General features: G+C 41.1%; 1 protein-coding gene across 5 annotated transcripts in view; it reads left to right on the top strand.

Moving 5' to 3' along the window:
• hdac5 (histone deacetylase 5) overlaps nt 1–21,636 on the top strand; it is an 82,627-nt gene that overhangs the window by 1,977 nt on the left and 59,014 nt on the right. For all 5 annotated transcript variants that reach the window (XM_028600175.1, XM_028600179.1, XM_028600173.1 and 2 more), the window contains exon 2: nt 14,087–14,265. In XM_028600175.1, coding sequence (XP_028455976.1) covers nt 14,244–14,265 — 22 coding nt within the window. In that variant the 5' untranslated portion in view covers nt 14,087–14,243. The remainder of the gene's footprint in view (nt 1–14,086; nt 14,266–21,636) is intronic.

Raw genomic sequence — 21,636 nt, 5'->3', positions numbered from 1 at the left:
AACATTACGTGAAACAGGTTATATAACATCACCACTCATTTTACATATAGTTTAAGATCAAAACAAAATGCTGAGGGGATATTAATACATTTTTCATGTTATGAGCTGTAAGTTATGCACCTAGCCTGGTTAACACCAGACTGAGAGTGGGTCTGGGCAAGCTTCATTCAGCAGCCCATTTCCAAAGGGGCGTCACCAACGGACGCCGCTCAAATGCCTCTGGGCGCAATTGGATAGTCCTTCAACCGATCAGACCAACGATCCGGGTGACGTAGCAGCAACAGCGGCATCAACGGTGTTGCTGCGCATCGGTGGCCGCCATGTTGAATGTAAACAAAAAGCTGCTCGCCGTCGCTGCGCCATTGTCATCGTCAACGGTTGTGATTGGTGCCTCGATTTGGAAAAATTGGAAGTGGGCTTGAATGGGCTCTTGGCCAGACTGACTTGCAGAGCAAATCTCAAATTTGCCGGATGTTCGTCAGGGTTTTCCCAGGCTATTATGCACCCCCACTAACCTGGAAAACGTTTTAAACCGTAACGTTAATACAGCGTGTCAGGGGAATACAGCGTGTCCTGCAGCGGGGAGTCAGAGGGACCGCAGCGTTCGCTAACGTCAGCTTCTTGTCTCACCTTGGTTCTGACGAACAGTAAATTCATCAAGTTCCATAATGCTATTTTCCAACCTACTGTAGCTGTTATATTTCACAGGACACGCGGGAACGCAGTTTCCATTGTCAATCAGATGTCGGGGCTTTCGTCGGCATTTGTCACTGAGGAGAAACTGCGGTACCCACGCTATTATTTACTTGCCCGATGTGGCGTTTTACTTGCCCCGGGCCATTGGGTAATCCTTATTGTTGAGCCCTGGTCTTAGTCTTCTTTTACCGTTCCTCTCACAATATGTGAAACTCCTCTGCAATAGCAGTTAGTGCCGCTAACCTTGGTGACAAATCCTTTTGGGCGACCAGGGGATCCAAACAATAGACATCTTTTGTACTGAAAGTACTGAAAGCTGGAGTTCAACTCATTGACACACCTTGGTCGAGGGTGAAGAATGTCAATGATTTGCCCTGCTGTCGAGTAGTGGCACAAATTCCCCAGTCAGCATGTTTATCTGCTGCTGTAAAAACACCTACAATCCCGACTCGGCATGGAGCTGCCAGTGAAAAGCAGTTTTGCTACTGAGATTTAGAATATCCACAAATGCTTTTAAATGGAATAAGGGGGCTTCCATAAGTTGTAGGCTGTATGTTTTTCATCAACAGAAACATTAAGTGCATATGTGTCACCAAGTAATTATTAAACCGATGATTTTGCCCAAGGTAGTAGTTAAGAATGACGCAACATCCTTCCATGAGAGGTACATTGCCAGACCATGTACTATGTAAGAACAAAAGCTGGAACTTAACAATGTTTGTCATTTTTGCTTTCAAAGCGAAGAAATGGCCAATTGATCGACAAAAATAGTTGTTGTTTGATTTTCTGTCATGCGACTAAAGGGAATTGGGAAATGGCCTAGCAAATCCTGTAACTTTGCCAGCCTCGGGGGAATCTTTTTAACTTTGCACTTCCACCGGAAAATGGTAAATCCAGAGTTCTTCAGGATGGCTCAGGAAGCCTTGTCGGTGATGGTTAGCACTGTAGCCATGGAAGTTTGCTTCTCTGTGTAACATGCGACCCAGCCACGCTAGCAGGGGGGCCAAATCCTCAGTGGCCCTGCCTATAATGTCAATTTTAATTTGTGATGGATTGATTAACGATTATTAATGAACATTCCTAGTTTGAGTAATGACTTGTACCAGTCGGGGGCGACCCTTTTTTCAGTTTCCCGTTGTTTAGTCTTGATCGTTGGCGATTCTTTTTTCGGGATAATCGCCGGATGTCCCTCGCCTTGCAAACTCTGTTCGTTTTCGGGAAACAACAACAAAGTTCGAGCTAACAAGCTGCACGCCTAAAACAAAGTAGCCTAACGTTACACAGGGCAATACCCTGGTAAAAGCAAATTACGTTTAACCATGTATCCAGCTAATTTAAATAGCCCACGGTGCTGTATTGTGCACAAACTGTTAACTTCATAATTCTGTTATTTGGCGTTTTCTTTTATCATGGTGCAAATGTTCCACCAAAAACAAGTTCCTTCCCGAGGCTATATTGCAGAGCCACCGTGGTTTAGCGCCGCTCAAGACGATTGTGATTGGTTGAAAGAAATGCAAACAACCCAAAGCATTTTTTTTCTCCTATCCCAGAATGTGTGTGGAGAAGTAAGGTCTGGACCTTACTCCGCATCGCTGTGGATGAGACCGTTAACAGTTACTGGGAAAACGATGTGTAATGAAATTACACTTACCTATGAAAATGTTGATGTTTACATTGGGGGGTTACATCTGAATATTTTCTGTAAAAAGCTAGGCTATACGTTGAATAATATTAATGTTGTTGCTTTGCAGGTGCACAATGTCTTAAGTCATGTTGATGATGAAGGATTTTAACGGAGTTTGACAGTAGTCAGTGTTGAGTACTGCTGAAAGGTTAACACTGTCCGGTTTAAACATTTGAACAGTTGAAAACATTCATTAGAAATTTAGAAAAGTAATCACAAAGTAGTCAAATGTAATAAGTTACCCTACTTTGATAAAGTTATTGAAATAATTGCACTGCTATTACATTTTAAATAGGGTAGGGCTGCACAATATAATATAGTCATAATAGTTTTTTTTATCATCATTGCAATATTATCAATAAACGTATCGTGAAAGACATTTTTTAATCAGTAGGAAACTGCACTTTCAAAAAAGTAACTTCTTTTTTTAATGGTGCCTCCTTTTTATATTCAATTCAATGTTCAGTTTGTCCAATAGAAGAATGTTGGGAATCATTTCCTTTTTCATTTGTTTTAAATTCAACAATCAAATTGTTGTATTTTAGCAGAACACTGAAAGCAGAAATGCTGAGTACATTTTTGAGTACTTACTGAGTACACTTTAATATCTGTCTCTTTATTGCAAGTAATAACGTTGTCACATATCGCATATTTTCCTCATATTATGCAGCCCTAAAATAGGGTAACCTGTAATCGGTAACCCATTACGTTCCCAAAGTAACCTTCCCAACACTTCTGATGAGCAACCTTTTGGGGTACCATCTTCAAACATTGTATCCATTCCCTTGACAGTGCACCATCATTCCAGCCAATGATATTTTTTTGGAAGGTTGGAGGGAAGGCATTTGTAGCTCTGTCATGCACATTTTATTTTTTACTTAATCCCAAAGGGTCATGCCACTGACTTTCACCTTCAGTGTCCAGATTTTTTATGACGCCTAGCGTATTCTGTTTTTTTCTGTTCTATTCTAGGTCATATGTCAACGTTGGAGTTGCTTGGAAATAGTTTGACAAAAAAATCTTGACGGATTTTTAGATTTTTCACAGTGCGGTTGACCGAGACAGTTTAGAACCGAAACTCAGTTGTTTCCCGTATCTGTGTCACGTGGGCCGCCACGTCTCTTTAGGAGACTTTCACCCCATAGTCACCAAAGTAAATATTAATAAGCTATCGTCAGCTAACGTTTGTGAACGCCCTAACAAAACTAATCTATGTGATGCTAAATATGTATTTCTTTTTTTTTTTATGAGTCTTTTTATTTTATTTTTTGTGGCATTGTAGGCCTTTTTATTTGCTAGGACAGTTTAGATACGAAAGGGGAGAAAGAGGGGGAATGACATTCAGCAAAGGGCCGCAAGTTGGAACCGAACCTGCGGCCGCTGCAAGGACGATTGAGCCTCTGCATAAAAGCGCGTGCTCTATCAAGTGAACTAACCAAGGGCCCCTAAATATGGCTTTTAGCTGTCTAAATATGTAATGCTAGAAAAAGAAAATATTCTTAAATTATACAAATATTCCATCCATTTAGGAGACAGGAAGTGTGTACCGTTTCATACCATCGGCGCTAATTGAAATGCACTTTAGTATAGAGGATCTTTGCTTTCAACCCGGCAAGCAAACACTTCCTAATGTGAATACACTGTAATAACGTAAGGGACAAAATAGCAATCTTCAGCAGTCTGAGTTAGCCAATTTCAGTGTGCCAACTTTACAGTATTTTAAGAATTCCGAAAGTCAAATATAATACGAATAGTAAAAAAATCAGTACTATTGGAATGCTGATATTACTATTTGAATGTGATTTTAAAATTATTTTTTTTTATAAATATGTTGGCTAACGATGTTGGAAGTCCCTCTAGTGGACAGAACGTGTAACAACAACATGCTTATACTGGCAATGACAATGCATAAGCCTGAGTAGTGTAGTACATATTAATCACAGGCTTAATTTAAGCATTAAATATTCAAAAATTATTCAAATATTTAAAAAATAAAATAAAAATTTGAATGGTATTATAAAGGAAGACTGATAGCTCTAGTTGACAATACGTCTATAGCAATTAATCCTTCATGCAACAGCTGGAAGGAAGATACCCAATTAATCCCAGTTGATTAAAGATTAGGGATTTTTTTTCCCCATTTGTGGGAAGGGACCACTTCATGGCCAGGGTGAACAGAAGGGATGATTACAACAACTACAATCTTCTCAAACATACACTGTAAGTAATTTACCTTTCCATTAATATTCCTGCCCAAAACCTAAACTTAAAAAGGGGATAATATGTCAATGTATAGTTTTAAACAATCTGTTTCCGCTACCCCCAAGTGGCCATTTTTTTTTTGTTATACTTAAATAATTTCCACAGTCCTGGGGAAATAAAATGAGTCAGTACTTTACAAAATGAAGGCAAAGATTAGAGGAAAGTCTTATTAAAAAAAACATAACTTGGTGTAGTCTACTTTCCTCCACAGCCTATCATTAGTCGATTATCCAGTTGTGGATGCATTTTCTGACGAGAGAGAGAGAGAGAGAGAGAGAGAGAGAGAGAGATACATAGTCATGGTTGAACAGTTGAGTGTGTGTGTATGTGGTTTCGGCAGGCAATACAGACTATAGGGTATAAACAAGACCGACTTGGACTGCAACTCTACATCCCGTTCTCTCACCTTCCCTCGCTCACACTTGCTTGTTTGTTTAGGTGTATGGTGCTCAGGTGAACTGTTACCCTGGCAGCCAGCTCCCTGGTTGCCAGGCAGCACTTCCTGCTCCTCTCCAGAATGGGAGGGACCAGGTATTTTAGGAAATATTGGTGTGAAGAGGAGGAGGCAACAGAGAGAGAGAGTGAGAGATTCTGTATTTCTTGATGCTTTAGATACATGACTCAAGTTGTAGCTTGTTCTATTCTATTTTTAAAGCCTTTCTTTTTGTGTGTGTGTTTGTGTGCGCTTGTGCACGTGTACTTGTGTGTGTGTGTGTGTGTGTGTGTGTGTTTGTGTGCACGTCATTAGGCTAATGGGGTAGTCGATTAGTCTGTTACAGCTAGTTAGCTCCATAATCTGAGTACAGACACACACAAACATGCACTCCCCCACAGTATTTCATCCCATAATCTAGGCCCTGACACTGTGGCCCTGACATTGTTAGGCCAGCCAAATTGCTGTTGTGACACGTGGACTTCCTGTGTCTTCTTTTGAGAGTTAGCAGGGTTGGAGAAGAGCCACATACTGTAAATGCAGCGTTCTCCCAAAATAGACAGACCAGTTGGGACCAGGCTTATTATAGTTGTTATTGTTTTATTAGTTCAGATCTTAAATTTCAATCCAAGTTAAGGTTTTGTTTGTCTTCATTGTGCATCATCAATTTAAAATGTGACAACTAACCGGACTAGGGCTGCAACTAATGATTCAGTGTTTTCTCCAGGATTAGTTTAGGATTAGAAAGGGTTATGGTTAAATAGTAGGGTTAGGAGTTAGGGGATTGGCGTTAGAAGAAAGATGGATGATCCCGTAACGACCCAACTCCCTACTGGATCTGCAAACTTTCTGTTGCTGCTATTTCACAGGTTGGACCCACTGGTCCACCAGCCCACCGAGACCCCCGGTGCTGGGTTTTGCGCTGGCTGAATTCGACCCGCTACAGCCGCTAACTGAAGGTCCGTCCCCAGAGCCGCCGTCCGCTCTCCTCCCCAAGTGACGTATAGGAAATTAACCCAGATTAGTTTTAACTCTGGGGGGTACAAAATCTGTTGAGCTTCCCCTAGTGGAGTACCTGTGAACTTCATTTACTCTCTTAAAATAATTTCTACACATCTCCATAAACAATTTTACGTACCATACACAGCTGCTACTGAGATACTCAATCCTCAACTTTCAACCATCCCACCCTTTCAAAGTGGGAAGATTCCAGATGAGTTCTTATGGGAAGGTCTAAAATAAGCCTTATTCATTTATTTTGAGACGTCTGAAGCCTATGTTTCAGGTTCCCTGTGACACCATTGTACCATGAGCCACAGGCATAATCAAAATAAGGCTGAATTAAAGCTCCTGCCAGAATTAGCTTAGTTTTTTCATTCAAAAACTTTGATATTCTGGCCATAAAGCAAACTCTCTGATTTACTTTAGTGATTACCTTTTGGGCCTGACCTACTCCAGATAACTGGCAATCTAACATACATCCATGATTCCTTGGCAATAATTACAGTATCTCCAGCTAGGACCTTAAAACGTGAGGCTTTCTTTAACTTTATCTTTGTTCCAAACAATATAGATTCAGTTTTCCCTAAATGAAATGATAATCTGTTATCAGCCATCCACATACTAACATTTAGAAGTTCTGCGCTAAGTGTGCTTTCACATTTTTATCCTTGTGAGAAACAACCAGCACAGAATCATCTGCATATAAAAAAAGACCGCATGAACAAGCAGACTTAAGATCATTTATATATAGCAGAAAGAAAAGTGGACGCAAAACACTCCCTTGAGGTACCCCACAGTCCATTTATTTTGGTTGCGTAAGTCTAACATTACCATGCCACAGAAGTTTCCATTATCTACCTCCTTTTTTATATAGTCAGTTAGAAACAATAAACGTGAATCCGTAGAATGTGATTTACGAAAGCCAGACTGGAACTCATAAAGTAGGTTTTGTGATTTTAAGTAATTATCAATCTGTTCAAAAATGATCCTTTCAATTATCTTTGACCGACAACCAAGAATTGAGACAGGTCTATAATTACCAGGGTCTAGTTTACTCCCTTTCTTATATAATGGAATCTCTCTGGCCATCTTGAGGTCATTGGGAAAATATCCTTGTTCTATCGACCTGTTTACAATATGAGTAATGCTCGGAGTAATTATCTCAGTGGCATCCCTCACGAATCTAGATGGAATAGAATCTAATTCTGTGGCTTTAGAGCCATCAAGCCTCTTCAGCTTCTCAAGAGCAAGTGCCTCCCTCACCTTTTCAAAAAAGAAACTCCCCGCCTGGACACCTAACTGAGAGTAAAAGTCCTGCACATGACTTTTACCATATTAACCAGTCTGGCCAGGTAACTTTTCCACAAGCTTCCTGGCAACAGATGATAAATACTTATTAAAGTTATCTGCCACTATCTCCTTCTCGTATGTAATGTTATTGCCAAGATCTAGAGTGATATTAGTGTTTTTTTGTTTTTAACCTTTTTACTGTAGCCAAGTTGCTTAAGGGATTTTCCATAACTTTCATCATTTTTATATTCGGCAATTATTTCATTAAAATATGCCTTTTTAATATTGACCACTAATCTGTTAACTTCATTTCTTGCCTTTTTATAATCAGCCCAACTCTCCTCATCCTTGTTTTCTCTAAATTTACCATACTTCCTATTTCTCATCCTAATTGCCTCAAGGACATGATCATTTACCCAGGGTTCTGTTCTCTGCTTTATTCTAATTTCTTTATATGGGGCTATTTTATCTACAGCTTCTAAAAACATACTTTTAAATAAGCACCATGCACTGTCCACATCACTACATTGCAAAACCGTAGACCAGTTTGTTTTATTTAAACAGCCATTCAATGCTTCTTTGTTATACTTTTTCAGTATTCAGAAGCAGTTGAGCACTGCTTGCTTAATCTTTCTAGTACAAAAAATAATAGAATGGTCACTAAACCCATATTTTATAACCCCGTTTTCTGTTATCCTAGATTTGTCTGACACTAGGACAAGGTCAATCATGGTTTGGGTGGTAAAGCACACACGTGTAGGTTCATTAATCAGCTGATGTAAACTATAGGAGCGACAGAAATTCATCAATGCTTTATACCCAGAAACTGAGAACTGAGAATCAGTGTTAAAATCCCCCAACATGATAACTTCAGATTTAACCAAGCCCATGCAATTTGAGCAAACATCCTCTAAAAGTTCATAAAACTGTGTCTTTACTCTTAAAATAGTGTATATCCTTGACGTTCCACTTCCGGGATTGCTCCGGTGCCGCAGGAAATTCCGCCGGATGCATGTCTTTTTTTTCGCCGATGTCTGTTTCCTTCGGCTCGCTTTGTGTTGTAATGTTAAACTGCGGTGGATTTCTGAGGACTATGGTTAACTGCTCCTCAGATCTCTGCAGGGTAAATCCAGACAGCTAGCTAGACTATCTGTCCAATCTGAGTTTTCTGTTGCACGACTAAAACTACTTTTGAACTTACACATGTTCCACCAAAACACGTTCCTTCCCGAGGCTATTTAGCAGCGGCGCCGTGGCTCTGTCCGGCGCTTAGTGCCGCCCATGACTATTGCAATTGGTTTAAAGAAATGCCAATAAACCAGAGCACGTTTTTCTCCCATCCCGGGAATGCTGCGTGGACTAGCCAGACCCTCCTCCGCAGTGCTGTGGAGGAAGGTCTGGCAATGTGACACTAGTTCAACTGCAGTTAAAGGCCAGCATACAGTGGTGACAGGATGATGGTGATGGTAAAGAATCCACACACAATGAGATGCCCCCTCCCGCCGTAAGAGCTTTAAATGACTCAGATCTGAGTTTGGGCTCAGAGCCAGCAGACCCCAGAGGGACTGCTATTGTGTGTGTGTGTGTGTGTGTGTGTGTGTGTGTGTGTGTGTGTGTGTGTGTGTGTGTGTGTGTGTGTGTGTGTGTGTGTGTGTGGAACAAATGAGTGTGTGTGAGGGGACTCAAAGCGAAACATAAGTAGCCTGAGCCTCACCTGTGACACACAGACCCGGGTCTACACACACAAAGGCCGTCCGACATTCATTCAACAACAATTATTATGGCTGTCTGAGTCTGGCGTTTGTCTGTGTGTTTTCTCTCTCTCTCTCTCTCTCTCTCTCTCTCTCTCTCTCTCTCTCTCTCTCTCTCTCTCTCTCTCATACTTGCATACCCACACAGAATACTCTACAAAACCATTGGGTGGCGCCAGAGGACCAGGGTGCCCCAGTAAGCAACAGGGTGCAGCTTGTTTCCTTAATGTGATGTTATTCCTGTTCGGAGACAGTGTTGGTTCAGGGCATGAAAACACACGGAGGAGTCATTCAGACATGTAGAACAGTGAGACTGAACAGCGAGGTGAGGGAGGGTTATAAAAAGTTATGACTCAAAGAAGTGAAATCAGATATCATTTGGTCAGGATCAGGATGTAATAACGAACAAAACGTCCGTCTAAAACACAAGATAAGATCCAAATAGATCAGACTTTATTCATTTTCCAGAGAGGAAGTAGACATGCTATGGGTAATAAAACTAATTATAATGAAACAAATAATAATTAGATAAGAAATGAAAGCAACTGCATTCAAAATCTATGCATCATACACATTACAATACCTTACAAAAGTGGATTGTGCAAAGATTCTGTAGTGCAACTGTGTGTGCTATACATAATAGAGTGCATAGGTCACTAATGTTCTACTGTAACCCAGTGACATCACGTGTTATGACATCACTAGTGTTTTACTGTAACCCAGTGACCTCACTAAAGTCACTTGTGTTTCTTACGCTTCCATGAAGACAAATAAATGCTACATCATTCATTTGATTATGTTACTTAAAGGTATAGTGGAGGATTTTCCCAAATTTTAGAAAAGAACCGCCCTCTGTACTTTTTGAAAAAATGCACATGCGCAACACTCTGCCTGCTCCAGAGAGGGAACGCCTATTAAACGTGTGCACGAGAGTGCACTGTTTACAAGTTGCTGTCGGCATGGCTCATACAAGCCTACTTTCCAAAAGAAAATTTGCACTTTTTCACAAATTGAGATGTTTACCGTGTGTGCGCGGTGCGTGACGTGTGCCAGGGCTAGCATCGCTAATCATAGCTTACATCAACTTTTACTAGCAGTGATTTTAAATGGATTTCTCCAAATAGCCAAACTTTACCTGTGGAGTAGAAACTTCACGACTGACGCATCAGTGGGAAGCCCAACCTGTGCTTTTAGCGCACGCCAGCGTGTGAAATATTCTCCCAAAAGCTTCAATGAATGGCTGAAACCGTAGCTCCAGCTCACCACACATATACACCTGAAAGCTAGGGACGTGCACGTACGACGGCCTTACGTAAACATATCACCAGAATGATTGACAACCAGGAGGACCAATAGTCTTGATGATCCACCCGGAAAAAGAAAATCCTCCACTATACCTTTTAAGTCTAAATTTGCCAAACAAAAACCATCTTTAACTATCATTTTAGAAAAACTAATATTTAAAAAAAAGACACGATGTTCATAAAAGTCAAAGAAGTCACAGAAAATCAAACAGTTTGGGATTGTGGTTAGCTAATGAAGCTCAGCGCAAATTCTTTCAGGAAGACGTCATTACCCCAATCACTACTCATTCTTAAATCAGCTGTTCAAGAAGTGACGTGTCAGTTAAACCAATCCGACTCGGCCAAGAGATTCAAGGGCCAATCACAGCCTTACAACTCTGCTTTAAATCTGTTCTCTTCTTGTGCTGTCAGCTGTCGTTTCAGGCAAAGCGCTCGGCCCTCCTCCTCCCCTGCCTCCTCCGGTAGTTGTGTTTCTCCGGCTGACCGCCCCGCTACCTCTTCGGTCCGGTCTCTGGTCTCTTCACCGCCGCCACCAGTGTCTGGGCTCCATCGGGGGGGGTTATGTTCCTATTCCCTACCCCTTTAAGAAGATTATTTCGATGGAGTCCAATCTCCAAAAGACTTTGTACAATAAATATCTTTGCATATCTGCAAACGACGTCTCTCCTGATTAAAATATTGCTATGCTAAAGTAGGCCAAAGTTCAGCCATAACTACGTTAGCTTCTAGCAAAAAGTCAGGCACTGCTAGGGACTGTTAGGCAAGGACACTAGTGGTGCATCTCAGCATAGCAATCTAGCTATTAAAAAATTAAACAAAATAAAAAAAAATGAAATTGATTATTGTGGTTTTGAAAATCGACACAGCATTGCAAAATTAAATATTGCGATACTCAAGTGTATTGATTTTTTTTTCTTACACCCCTAGTATTTAATAATATCCATACGGGCTGAAGTTAGCCTGCTCTATCCATAATGTTGTCTATTGTGGCGTTCGTTTTGGACCCTCACCCTGGACTCTGGTAAACTGATAACACTGATGAAAAAAAAAAATACTGGGGAAGTTAGTGTGTGTGTGTGTGTGTGTGTGTGTGTGTGTGTGTGTGTGTGTGTGTGTGTGTGTGTGTGTGTGTGTGTGTGTGTGTGTGTGTGTGTGTGTGTGTGTGTGTGTGTGTGTGTGTGTGTGTGTGTGTGTGTGTGTGTGTGTGAGAGAGAGCGACAGCGATTAGCTTCGAAGCGAGGACCGACTCCAAAGCCATAGTGAGAGAACCAAAAGTGTCTTCCCCCTGTGCTTTTTGACCACGGTGGGACATCTGTCTAGCAGGACAAGTCAACCCTCTCCTTGATTTCACGTTGTTTATCCGTCCGTGTCTCCACGTGCCTACGTACGTAGCCACGGCGCAGATTTAAAGCAGAGGCATAACTCACGCTTTAGACTAACTGCTGCTTTTTTGCATCGCTGTTATTGCTGGGACAGAGTCTTTATTTATGTTTAGTTTTACCTGGGCTTTTCTGCTGTGGATAAAGAGACCAAGGTGCAGTGGACCTAAAGGCTTTTTTTTTTTTTTTCAGGCTAGCCATAGTCATTCAAAAAGCAAAACAACATGTACAGTACAAGTTGGACAGACTGAAAGATCACAATGGTTGGATACGACCTAATCGTCTGGGACCAAATGCTTCTACCGGCTACAAAAAGTTGTTGTACTCCACAAAAGAATGCCGGTCATTCATTAAGCTCATTTCTTCCTCTATTGTTTCCTTGGACGATGGCAAGACAACAATAGACACTGAGCAGGAACACATTTTTCGTGGAAAAACCATTTGGGCTCAACAGCAAGTACTCACACCGTCTTTATAAACCTTTCCCTAATAACTGCCCATGTAGGAGTAAAAAATGAGTTGTGCTAAGCTTTTCCTTCTCACATGGTACAACATAACCCAGTTTGGCTGCTTAGCTTTCATACTCGGACAAGCGAGACAGATGTTGGATTTAGGCTCGTATTTCAAACAGTATGTTTCAACTTTTTTATTTTTTTAGAAAAAAAAAAAGGCCTTTAGGATTGAGGACTAACCGATGTGATTGGTGAATGTTATGGCTGGGAGAATATGCTTTTGTTCCAATTGGATTCTTTCACGATACATGGAGGATTCAATTTGTATTGCAATTCTAAAAATATTGTGATTCAATAGTATTGGGTATTGCGAATTATTTTTTTCCTTCTTTAACAAAAACAAAATTTAAATCATGTCCTTCCAGAGACAATGTATCATGAGACAATATCTAAAAGCAAAATTGTTGACAAAAAAAAATGCCCATCACATTTCATTTCATTTTTGAAGAAGTACATGACATGTATTTTCAGCATTTTTTGCTGGGAATGGATATGATGTAGTCGCTGTCAGCGTTACCGTATTAACAGAAAATCTTAAGGTGAAACAGTGGTAAAATAAAAATCAATTCTAGTTAGGGTTGGGTACCGAACCCGGTGCTAATACGGCACCGGTGCCTTAATGACCGGTATCTACTGGACCCAATAGCAACGCAGATTTTGGTGCCTCATTTCGGTGCCACTGAAATGCCGGCGCTTTTCTCTGTTGCTCCGAAACGGACGTTAGAGGCAACAGAAGCATTGATGCACTGGATGCTAGCTAACACTACAATTGACAGCAGGTAATGTTAGCCTACCGCTAGCTAGCAGCTGGAGTAAACACGGTTAAAATGCTGACAGCTAAAGTTAAACAGTGTAAACTGTGACTGTATTTCACTGTAGAGGATTCCGACGGCGGGACGTAACAATCTGCAGCTGCCGTTGTTGGAAAAACATACACGGTGCGTTCAACGAAACTGGTAACCTACAGCCTCATAGTGCATTCAAAGTTATTGTTAAATGCCCTTTTCCCATCTGGTGGTTTTTTTTTGTCGTTCAACAGCAATTTACTGGTGAAATAAGTTATTGTTATAAGTTATTACATTATTATTAAATCATAAAATTTTTACCATATGGCCTTAGCACAAGGCACCGTTTTAAAAGTATCTCTTTAAGCACCGGTATCGGAAAAAAAAAAACAATACCCAACCCTAATTCTAGTGGAAAGAAGCGAGTTTAAAATTGTTGCAAAACAATCGCGATATATACTATTTTCTATTTTTTTTTTCCCCACCTCTTAAGAATGGAATGCAATCTCAGACAGGTGCTGAAGTGTAAACTACCTCATATCCAGGAAAGCGCTGCTAACAATTTAGCCTCCACACAGTATGAGAACACTACAAGTTGGATTTGCTATCATGAGCAGGCTTTTTTAAAAAGATAACATGCAACCCTACCAAGAATTAAATGTTGTGTGGTCTTGGAAGTACCGCTGGGTTAGGTCCGTACTGTAGTTACAAAATGCTAGTTAGCTGCTAACATCGGAAATGCATATTGGAGCAGGTAAACGCACCAATCCCTTCCTTTCACCTTTGTTTGTTTTTTGTTTTTTTTAAGAAAGGCAAAAAAAATATTAGCAACTATCACCGTTTCAACATGGGGACAAATTCCGAAAGCCTGACACACCTGCCGTGTCCACTTCCGGTTGCTAAATCATAATTGCTAAATCATGGCAGAAAAAATAAACGGGTGAATAGCAAGTGCTAAAAAAAAAAAAATCTTTCTTCTCTTTTACAGGAAACCTGACATCGAGAAGAAAGCCTGATACGTCTGCCTGCCTGTCCGTTGCATTTCCTTCGACACATGGCCGACTCCGAGGACCCACTTTAACACAAACACACACACACATACACACGGTGGAAGGATCGGGGAGGGAAGTCCAGGTTCAACCTTCATGAATTCATCACACACCTCAGGTAAGACACAAAGAGCTGCTGCGGTCAGCGCTGGTGTAACCGGAGTGAGACAGGTGCCTTTGTGGCGTATATACTGGTTGGTGGTGGTAGCGTTTGGGTGACTGGCTTGGGACTGGCCAGCGCTAGTTTGAATGCCTGGGCTGTCATTGGTGTTACTTTCTTCTGTTTTGTCTCCTGTTTTTTTTTTTTTTTTTTTGTATCCAGAGTTACTGTTATTGTATGAAACAGGGTTTCCGCGGTCTTAACAATTTCAAAAATAAAAATGTTTAAAAAGTCTTAAATTGAAGTATTGTGTTCTGGTCTCAAAATCATTTTCAACAGGTCTTAGTTTTCATAGTTTTTTTTAAATTTTTTTATTTTTTTTTATTCTGTGGTGTTGTAGTTCGTTCTGTCTCTAGTCCAAATATAATTTGCTGTTTTACGACTACAAATGAAACCCAACATGCAACTTATTTTGCAGCCAATCCAGTAGTCACCAGTCCTATAATGCCAATGAAAAAATTGGGGAATTGTTTCACTCTTTTCTTTTTTTCGATGTCATGGTATACTGTAGGTCTGAAATTTCATTCATAATGGCCTCAAAACGGTCTTTAAAAAGTCTTAAATTGGAATTGGTGAAACCTGTAGAAACCCTGATATAAGCATGTAAATGACCTGTGTTGGCTGTTAGGTGTACTGTATGTGCTGTATTTTAAAGAACTCTGTATTTACCGTGTCAGAGTTTTGACCTCCCAGTTGAATCCCTATGAGCAATGCAAGCTTTAACCTTTTTTTCCTCTGGGTTGGATTACTCCGTTGTGTGGTTTGCCGTTGCACTTGTCAAGCTCAGCCAGTTATATTGTGGGGAACATTATTGAGCCAGCAGCTCCGTTAACTGACCGGGGGTAAATAGTCTGAGTAGGACTGGAATATTTGAAGCCTTATGGCAGCGCTTTCCAGCTGATGCTGAGTCAATATTAGAATCAGTCATATCATCATCACACTGTATGTGCTTCTCTTTGTTGCCCTCCAGTGACGTGTGTGTCTGTGTGTGTGTGTAAGTAATATGGTTGAATATTATTTATGTCTGTGGCAACCAATTTTTTTAATGTGAGAAGCTCTGAACTAGGGTTGAGTACCGTTCACATTTGAATCTTTCAGTACTTTTCATGCAAAATATGATAGGTACAGTAGCTTGGAAAACTGTGATATTGGGCACAGAATGTTATGAATTTACTGTTTATCAGACCACAAAGACAATAATTAGCTAGCTAGCGCACCCAGCAGCCCAGAGCTTTTAATATGCGCCGGCTGCCAGCCAAACAACCCACCTACTTATTTAACTACTGCATTATAGTCTCTATGAGGCTCCGAGAAGTCGCCTATCCTAGTGAGAAAGTCGGCGAGTTGGCATTGCTGTGTGTGTGTGGCTGTGACAACAGTTGGTTACTGTCTGTGCTGCTTTACGCTCTACTGTGCATGTGTGTAAATTTGACCTGCACAGAGTTGGCTACAGCTGACTGATCGGTCACGGCCGATCAAGCTGAACATCTTCGATGGGTGCATCTCTAATGCTGACAATGATGATGCTAGCATGCTAAAATGTTTACCATGGTCACAAGCATTTTAGCATGCTATTTAGCACTTAGCACAAAATACAGCTGCCGCTAATGGGAAACCTACAGAAGGGCGGTTGAAAACTTAGACGTAGTCATATTTTCAGATCTATTTTCAGATAGTTTTTAGCACTGACTTAATGTAGGGCCCTACGGAAGCTTTTTAAAATTGTCAGTTTTGCAATTCCTTCGATGATCCTTGCTCATAAACCAATCAAGTATTTGACATGTTTTGACCTGATTTTGGCACTGGAGGAAATGTGAGTGGATCACCAAAGTTATTGCTATTCATCCAAAGGGGAGGGGGGGCTAAATGTATGTAAAAAGGTTCATGGGAATCCATCCAGTAGTTGATATATTTAACTCAATAGCACCTTATGCCAAACCCTTGGTGGCCCTAGAGAAAAAGTCACAAGGATTCATCCTCTGGGGACCAGAGTGCAACATTGTAGCAAACATGAAATATTCCTTGCGTTCTTCTTAATCCCCAGTCATAGAGTAAAAGAACAGAGCACGACAGTTCTTCTACATAAACATAGTTTGACATGAACAAATCATTTTATAGGATGGCTCTCTCATAGAACACAATGCCAATAACCATTGAGCAGCAGCACATAGCCACAGATGTGTCTTGTGCACTGACTGAGTGCTGTCTGATTGAAATCTGTCATACATAGGGTTGGTGGATCCATTTAAAATCCATCAACTGCTGTGAAATGTTCTCGGACCATATGCAGACTTTGTTCCATACTGTTTTTCAACTTATAATGTGCATATTATTGTTTTTTGTGTGTGTGTGTGTGTGTGTGTGTGTGTGTGTGTGTGTGTGTGTGTGTGTGTGTGTGTGTGTGTGTGTGTGTGTGTGTGTGTGTGTGTGTGTGTGTGTGTGTGTGTGTGTGTGTGTGTGTGTGTGGACGTGTGGAATCGATGGATGGCAGATTAATTCATTGGTTAGTTGGTATTTCTTGGCACCTTTGTCTCAGACTGGTTTACTGAGTGTAATTAGGTTGTCATGGATACAGATATAGTAACACACACACACACACACACACACACACACACACACACACACACACACACACACACACACACACACAAACACAGACAGCAGTGTGACTCCAGGGGTTGATGCGCCTCAAATAGAAACGCAGAGATGAGTCATCCGCTGAGCTACTGCTACTGCAGTACACACACACACACACACACACACACACACACACACACTTTAGCAGATGTGTTTAGTATGTGAGACCATTAAGATGTGAGACATGTTGCCTGGTCAGGCGCGTCTCTCCCTGTCTCTCTTGCTGCCAAAGTGATTTGAAAGGATGCTGTAAGATAACAGAACAAGTCTTTAGTACTGGATGATAGAAAAGCAACGCAGCAGCCCAGGTTAGTGTAAAACAATGCAAGACATTACAAATTAGTTTTTTCACTATTTACATGTTCTCCTCTTTCTATGCATTAAGCCTCTTGTTGTGAGTCACACGGAGGCAACCCTTAATCTTTAAAGAACACACAGAGCCGTTTACACTGAAGGTAAAGGACGAGGAGGAGGTGGGATGAAGATGATGATACAATGATTCTAAGAAATATTATCATTCCTGGATAGAAAGGAAACAGTCATCACAACAGCAACTACAGAATACAGATGAGTTAAAATCATCTGCTAATGTTGAAATTATTCGTATTGTTCTGAGCTGATCTACTGGATCTGTACTAGGGCCATTAAAAAAAAAAAAAAAGAGGTATTAGCTTTGGTTGCATGAAGGCTGATTCGTTGTGATCCTTTTGTTTTGTGTAATGCATGCACTCTCCAGCAGCCAGTGACATCCCATCACACTCCTTTTAAAACACTGGGACCTGTTCCCTAAAACCCTGCTTCACTTAGGACGGAGCTGCTGAATGGAACAAACAAATACTATAAATAGCAGCAAGCAGTTTCAATTAATAATATCCACACTGGGAGTCAAGTGAGAAAAGTCAGCAGTGCAGCTTTTGGTTATACAGTGACATTTCTGTGATTGTCCAGGACATTTCTCACATGTATAACTGTACACAAGTGTAAAAACACATTGTGATTTTACTTGGGGTTATGTATTAGACTGTTACTTGACCAAGTGCAGTTTTTTCAGGGAGTCTTTTCGTTATATTAAGTCAGACTCGGTAAGTGAAACCGAAGCAGAGGGATAGACACAGAGCTGTAGCCGAGCCAAAGTAGCGCACTTTTTAATTCATTAACTTTACTGGTTATCAGGCAAATAAAACGGCGATACAGATCTGCAAACAAAAACAGCCCTATCCGTATCTATCTATCCCTGTTTTTTTTTTTTTGTTGAATTTAAATTAGATTTGTTGCTTGTGCCAATATATAGGGCTGGGTATACCGTAGAACCTCAATACTTTTTGGTATTAATCAAAATGTGTCCGTAGAACTTAGCATTGAAAACCCCCATGTACCATGGGCTGACATTGAAGTATAGCCCGACCAATTTTCTGAGGCTATTCCGATATTGATATTTGGGAGTTTAAGAAAAATCTGATAATACGAGATTTTTTAACACAAAACATTCCTTGAATTTGTCTCAAGATTTCACTCTCTGATGTTTGTTTTCTTCCTGGTTTTGCGCGAGCGGCATGAAACGCCACTCACTTGTGAATTCTCATCCTTTGGGCTCAATCGGTAATTACACCGAGACTGTTCTAGGGAAATGGCAGAGTAAAGACCGTTTGTTGTCCGATCCAACTAATTCGGACTTTCGCTTTCTCACGTACAGTTCCGCCGGGTAATGTCTAAACAATTTTAAGTTTGCAGTGCATTGTGTGAAAGGGGCTTTAGTTTAGCATGTAAGTATGCTAACATTTGCGGATTGTCAGTAAACACAAAAAACAGCTGAGGCCGATGAGGAATGTTATTGGTTTTTCAGCTATTTGGTGATAAACCATAGCCTAGAAATCTAGACTCCCCCTAGTCGCAGCAAATTTATTTGGCAGCCAGGGGCACTCTCCGTTGACTTTCAAGCTGCAAAAAACAAATTTTGGTCAGGCCAATCACATCGTGTATAGAGTCGGTGGGCGGGGCTTATGGCTGCTGCTGCCGGGAACAGCGGACTTCTGGAAAACTTGGAGTTAAGCTTTTCTTTGATAAAAGAACAAAGAACGGCACAGAAATCATTCTTAAAAAAGGAAGATGTGTTCGGAGTTTTGCCGACCGGATACGGCAAAAGTTTAATCTATCAACTAGCTCCGCTACCTTCTTCGTTGCTCTGCCTGGTTGTAGCGCTATCTTATTACGTGCAGAGGGAATTTGAAAGACAACCGTTTATCCCGCCCCTCGGATCGAGCTCCGTCAATGGTGAGTTCCCAGACCCAACATCTGGATGTGGGTCTGGCTTGTCAGGCTAGACAAACCAAGGTTTTGAAATAAAACCTTTGACTTGATGATGATGCTAGATCACTGACCAAAGAATCAGCGACAAAGTCAGGATTCATCCTCTGGGGACCATCAATGTGTGGGCAAAATGTAGTGCCAATCCATGAGTAGATGTTGACATATTTCACTGGATGAGTAAACACATTGATCTCTTGGTGGCGCTAGATCATAAGTCCATTGACTTTAATCACCAAATCCATTCAAGACTTGTTGAGATATTTCAGTTTTGACCAATGTGGTGGACCGACTGACAGACCGACTGACCGATTGATTGCCATCCCTAGTGTCACAACGCCAGCGTTGCCAGTGGTGGAAGAATAGTGCGTTCCATTTGTACTCAGAAGTCAGATTTTCAGTTTATGTGTGGTTTGTGAGTGTTTGCTGTGTAACCTGGAAGTGTAACCTGAAGCTGTAAGCTGTGGATAAAAAGTGGGAGTAAACAGACTCAACTGAATTGAACTTCTCCGTCCCGTTTGCTCCGCACTCCCACAATATATTATTATCTTATGCACACAAGATAATAAGTTATTATTGTGTGCTAAAAGATAAAAACACCTTTTGGGGGAGAGACTTTAAGGGCTCTCCCAGGGATGTAGGCCTTTTAAGTATAAAAATGCATCATATTTAATAAGTTGACCATATGCTTCATTTGTAAAAATCAAAGTAACTAGTAACTACAGCTGTAAAACAAATGTAGTGCATTCCCTCTGAAATGTAGTGGAGTAGAAGTACAAAGTGTCATAAAACGGAAATAAGTAAAGTACAATTGCCTCCAAAATTGTAGTAAATGTACCCAGTTAGTTTCCACCACCGAGTGTGTGGCAAATACAAAGTGGAACAGCGGCATGGCTTGTCGCATCTGACGGGGCGAGCTCTAGGAGCGAGAGCAGCCGTAAGCCGCCGCGGTTCAGACGCGGACGCTCTCCGCCCACGCAAATTGAAAAAGCATCAAGGCAAATCCAGCGGGAAGGGAGAGGTCACAGTCCCGCCCACGCTGTTTGATTGACGGGTGATCTCTGGGCAGCGCAGCGCGGGAACATGACAGCGCTGAACGCCTCCCCCTCCACCCCCAACACCCCACCCCAGAGCTGTAGGCTTACTGCTCTCTCTCTCTCTCTCTCTCTCTCTCTCTCTGTCTATTTTTATCTCCGGCTCCTCCTCCCTAGAAGGCTATTTTCAGCTATAGTCCCTCCATCAACCCCCCATCTCCTGTGTTAGTAAATGCTTCTCTTCTCTTCTCTTCTCTTCAATTTGCTTGATTGGCATGAACCAACAAAAATGTTGTAGTTTACAGAAAATTCACATACATATCACATATTAAATACATACAGTAGATGACACTGATCCCTATTCAACACACCATATTACAAAATATCTTTTTTTTTTTTTCTCTTCTCTTTCAATTTCTCTTCTAGGGTGTAAATCGCACGTTTTTTTTTTTTTTTTTTTCCACGATACGATATTATATCGATTCTTTGGACAACGGCACAATATTTACTGCTATCACAAACTCATATATTTACATATATATTTACAAAAAAACAACTAACATGGCGTTTGGAATTTGGAGCAGTTTGGATATTGGATATTAATAGACTGTGAATAAAACTAAACGGCCGTACTATAAAGTTTGTTGACAAAACAGGTTGAGTTTAAAAAAAAAAAAAAAAAAAAAGAAAAAAGAAAAAGCAATGCCACAGGTCAAGCAATCGGCCCGTTCCAAACAGGCATGTTTTAAACGGTGCAGCAGAAAAAAAAAAAAAAAAAAGGAATGAATGAAGGTGAATGGCGGGATGGATGTCGAAGGAGTGTTTATTTCTCCTCTTGCGTGTTGTGAAGCTTACTGAAATAAAAAAAAAAGAGCTGTTGTTGACTTTCTCTTCATCCGTCTTAAGTTCCTTTCCACACAGTGATCTACTTTCAGCCTCTCTCTCTCTCTCTCTCTCTCTCTCTCTCTCTCTCTCTCTCTCTCTCTCTCTCTCTCTCTCTCTCTCTCTCTCTCTCTCTCTCTCTCTCTCTCTCTCTCTGTCTCTCTAATGCTCATCCTCCTCCCTCTGCCTTCTCTCTCTCCCTCTCTCGCTCTCTCTCAACATTCATTCAGCAGCTCAAAGAGCGTCACAGACACACTCCTGTGTACACACACACACACACACACACACACACACACACACACACACACAGCAGTGACTCTCAGACAAACAGTGAATATTAGCCGACTGACCAGCAGCTGTTTCCGCTCGCCGTACACAGACTGGCTCTGCGGCAGCCCACTTCCTTTTCCCCCCCCGTGTGTTTTCAAACAAAAAGGGAATAAGAGGGACAACGTAGCGATCTCTGGCTGCT

This window comes from Perca flavescens, chromosome 15 (assembly GCF_004354835.1).
Source record: "Perca flavescens isolate YP-PL-M2 chromosome 15, PFLA_1.0, whole genome shotgun sequence".
Taxonomy (NCBI): domain Eukaryota; kingdom Metazoa; phylum Chordata; class Actinopteri; order Perciformes; family Percidae; genus Perca; species Perca flavescens.
This window is presented reverse-complemented; position numbering and strand designations above follow the sequence as displayed.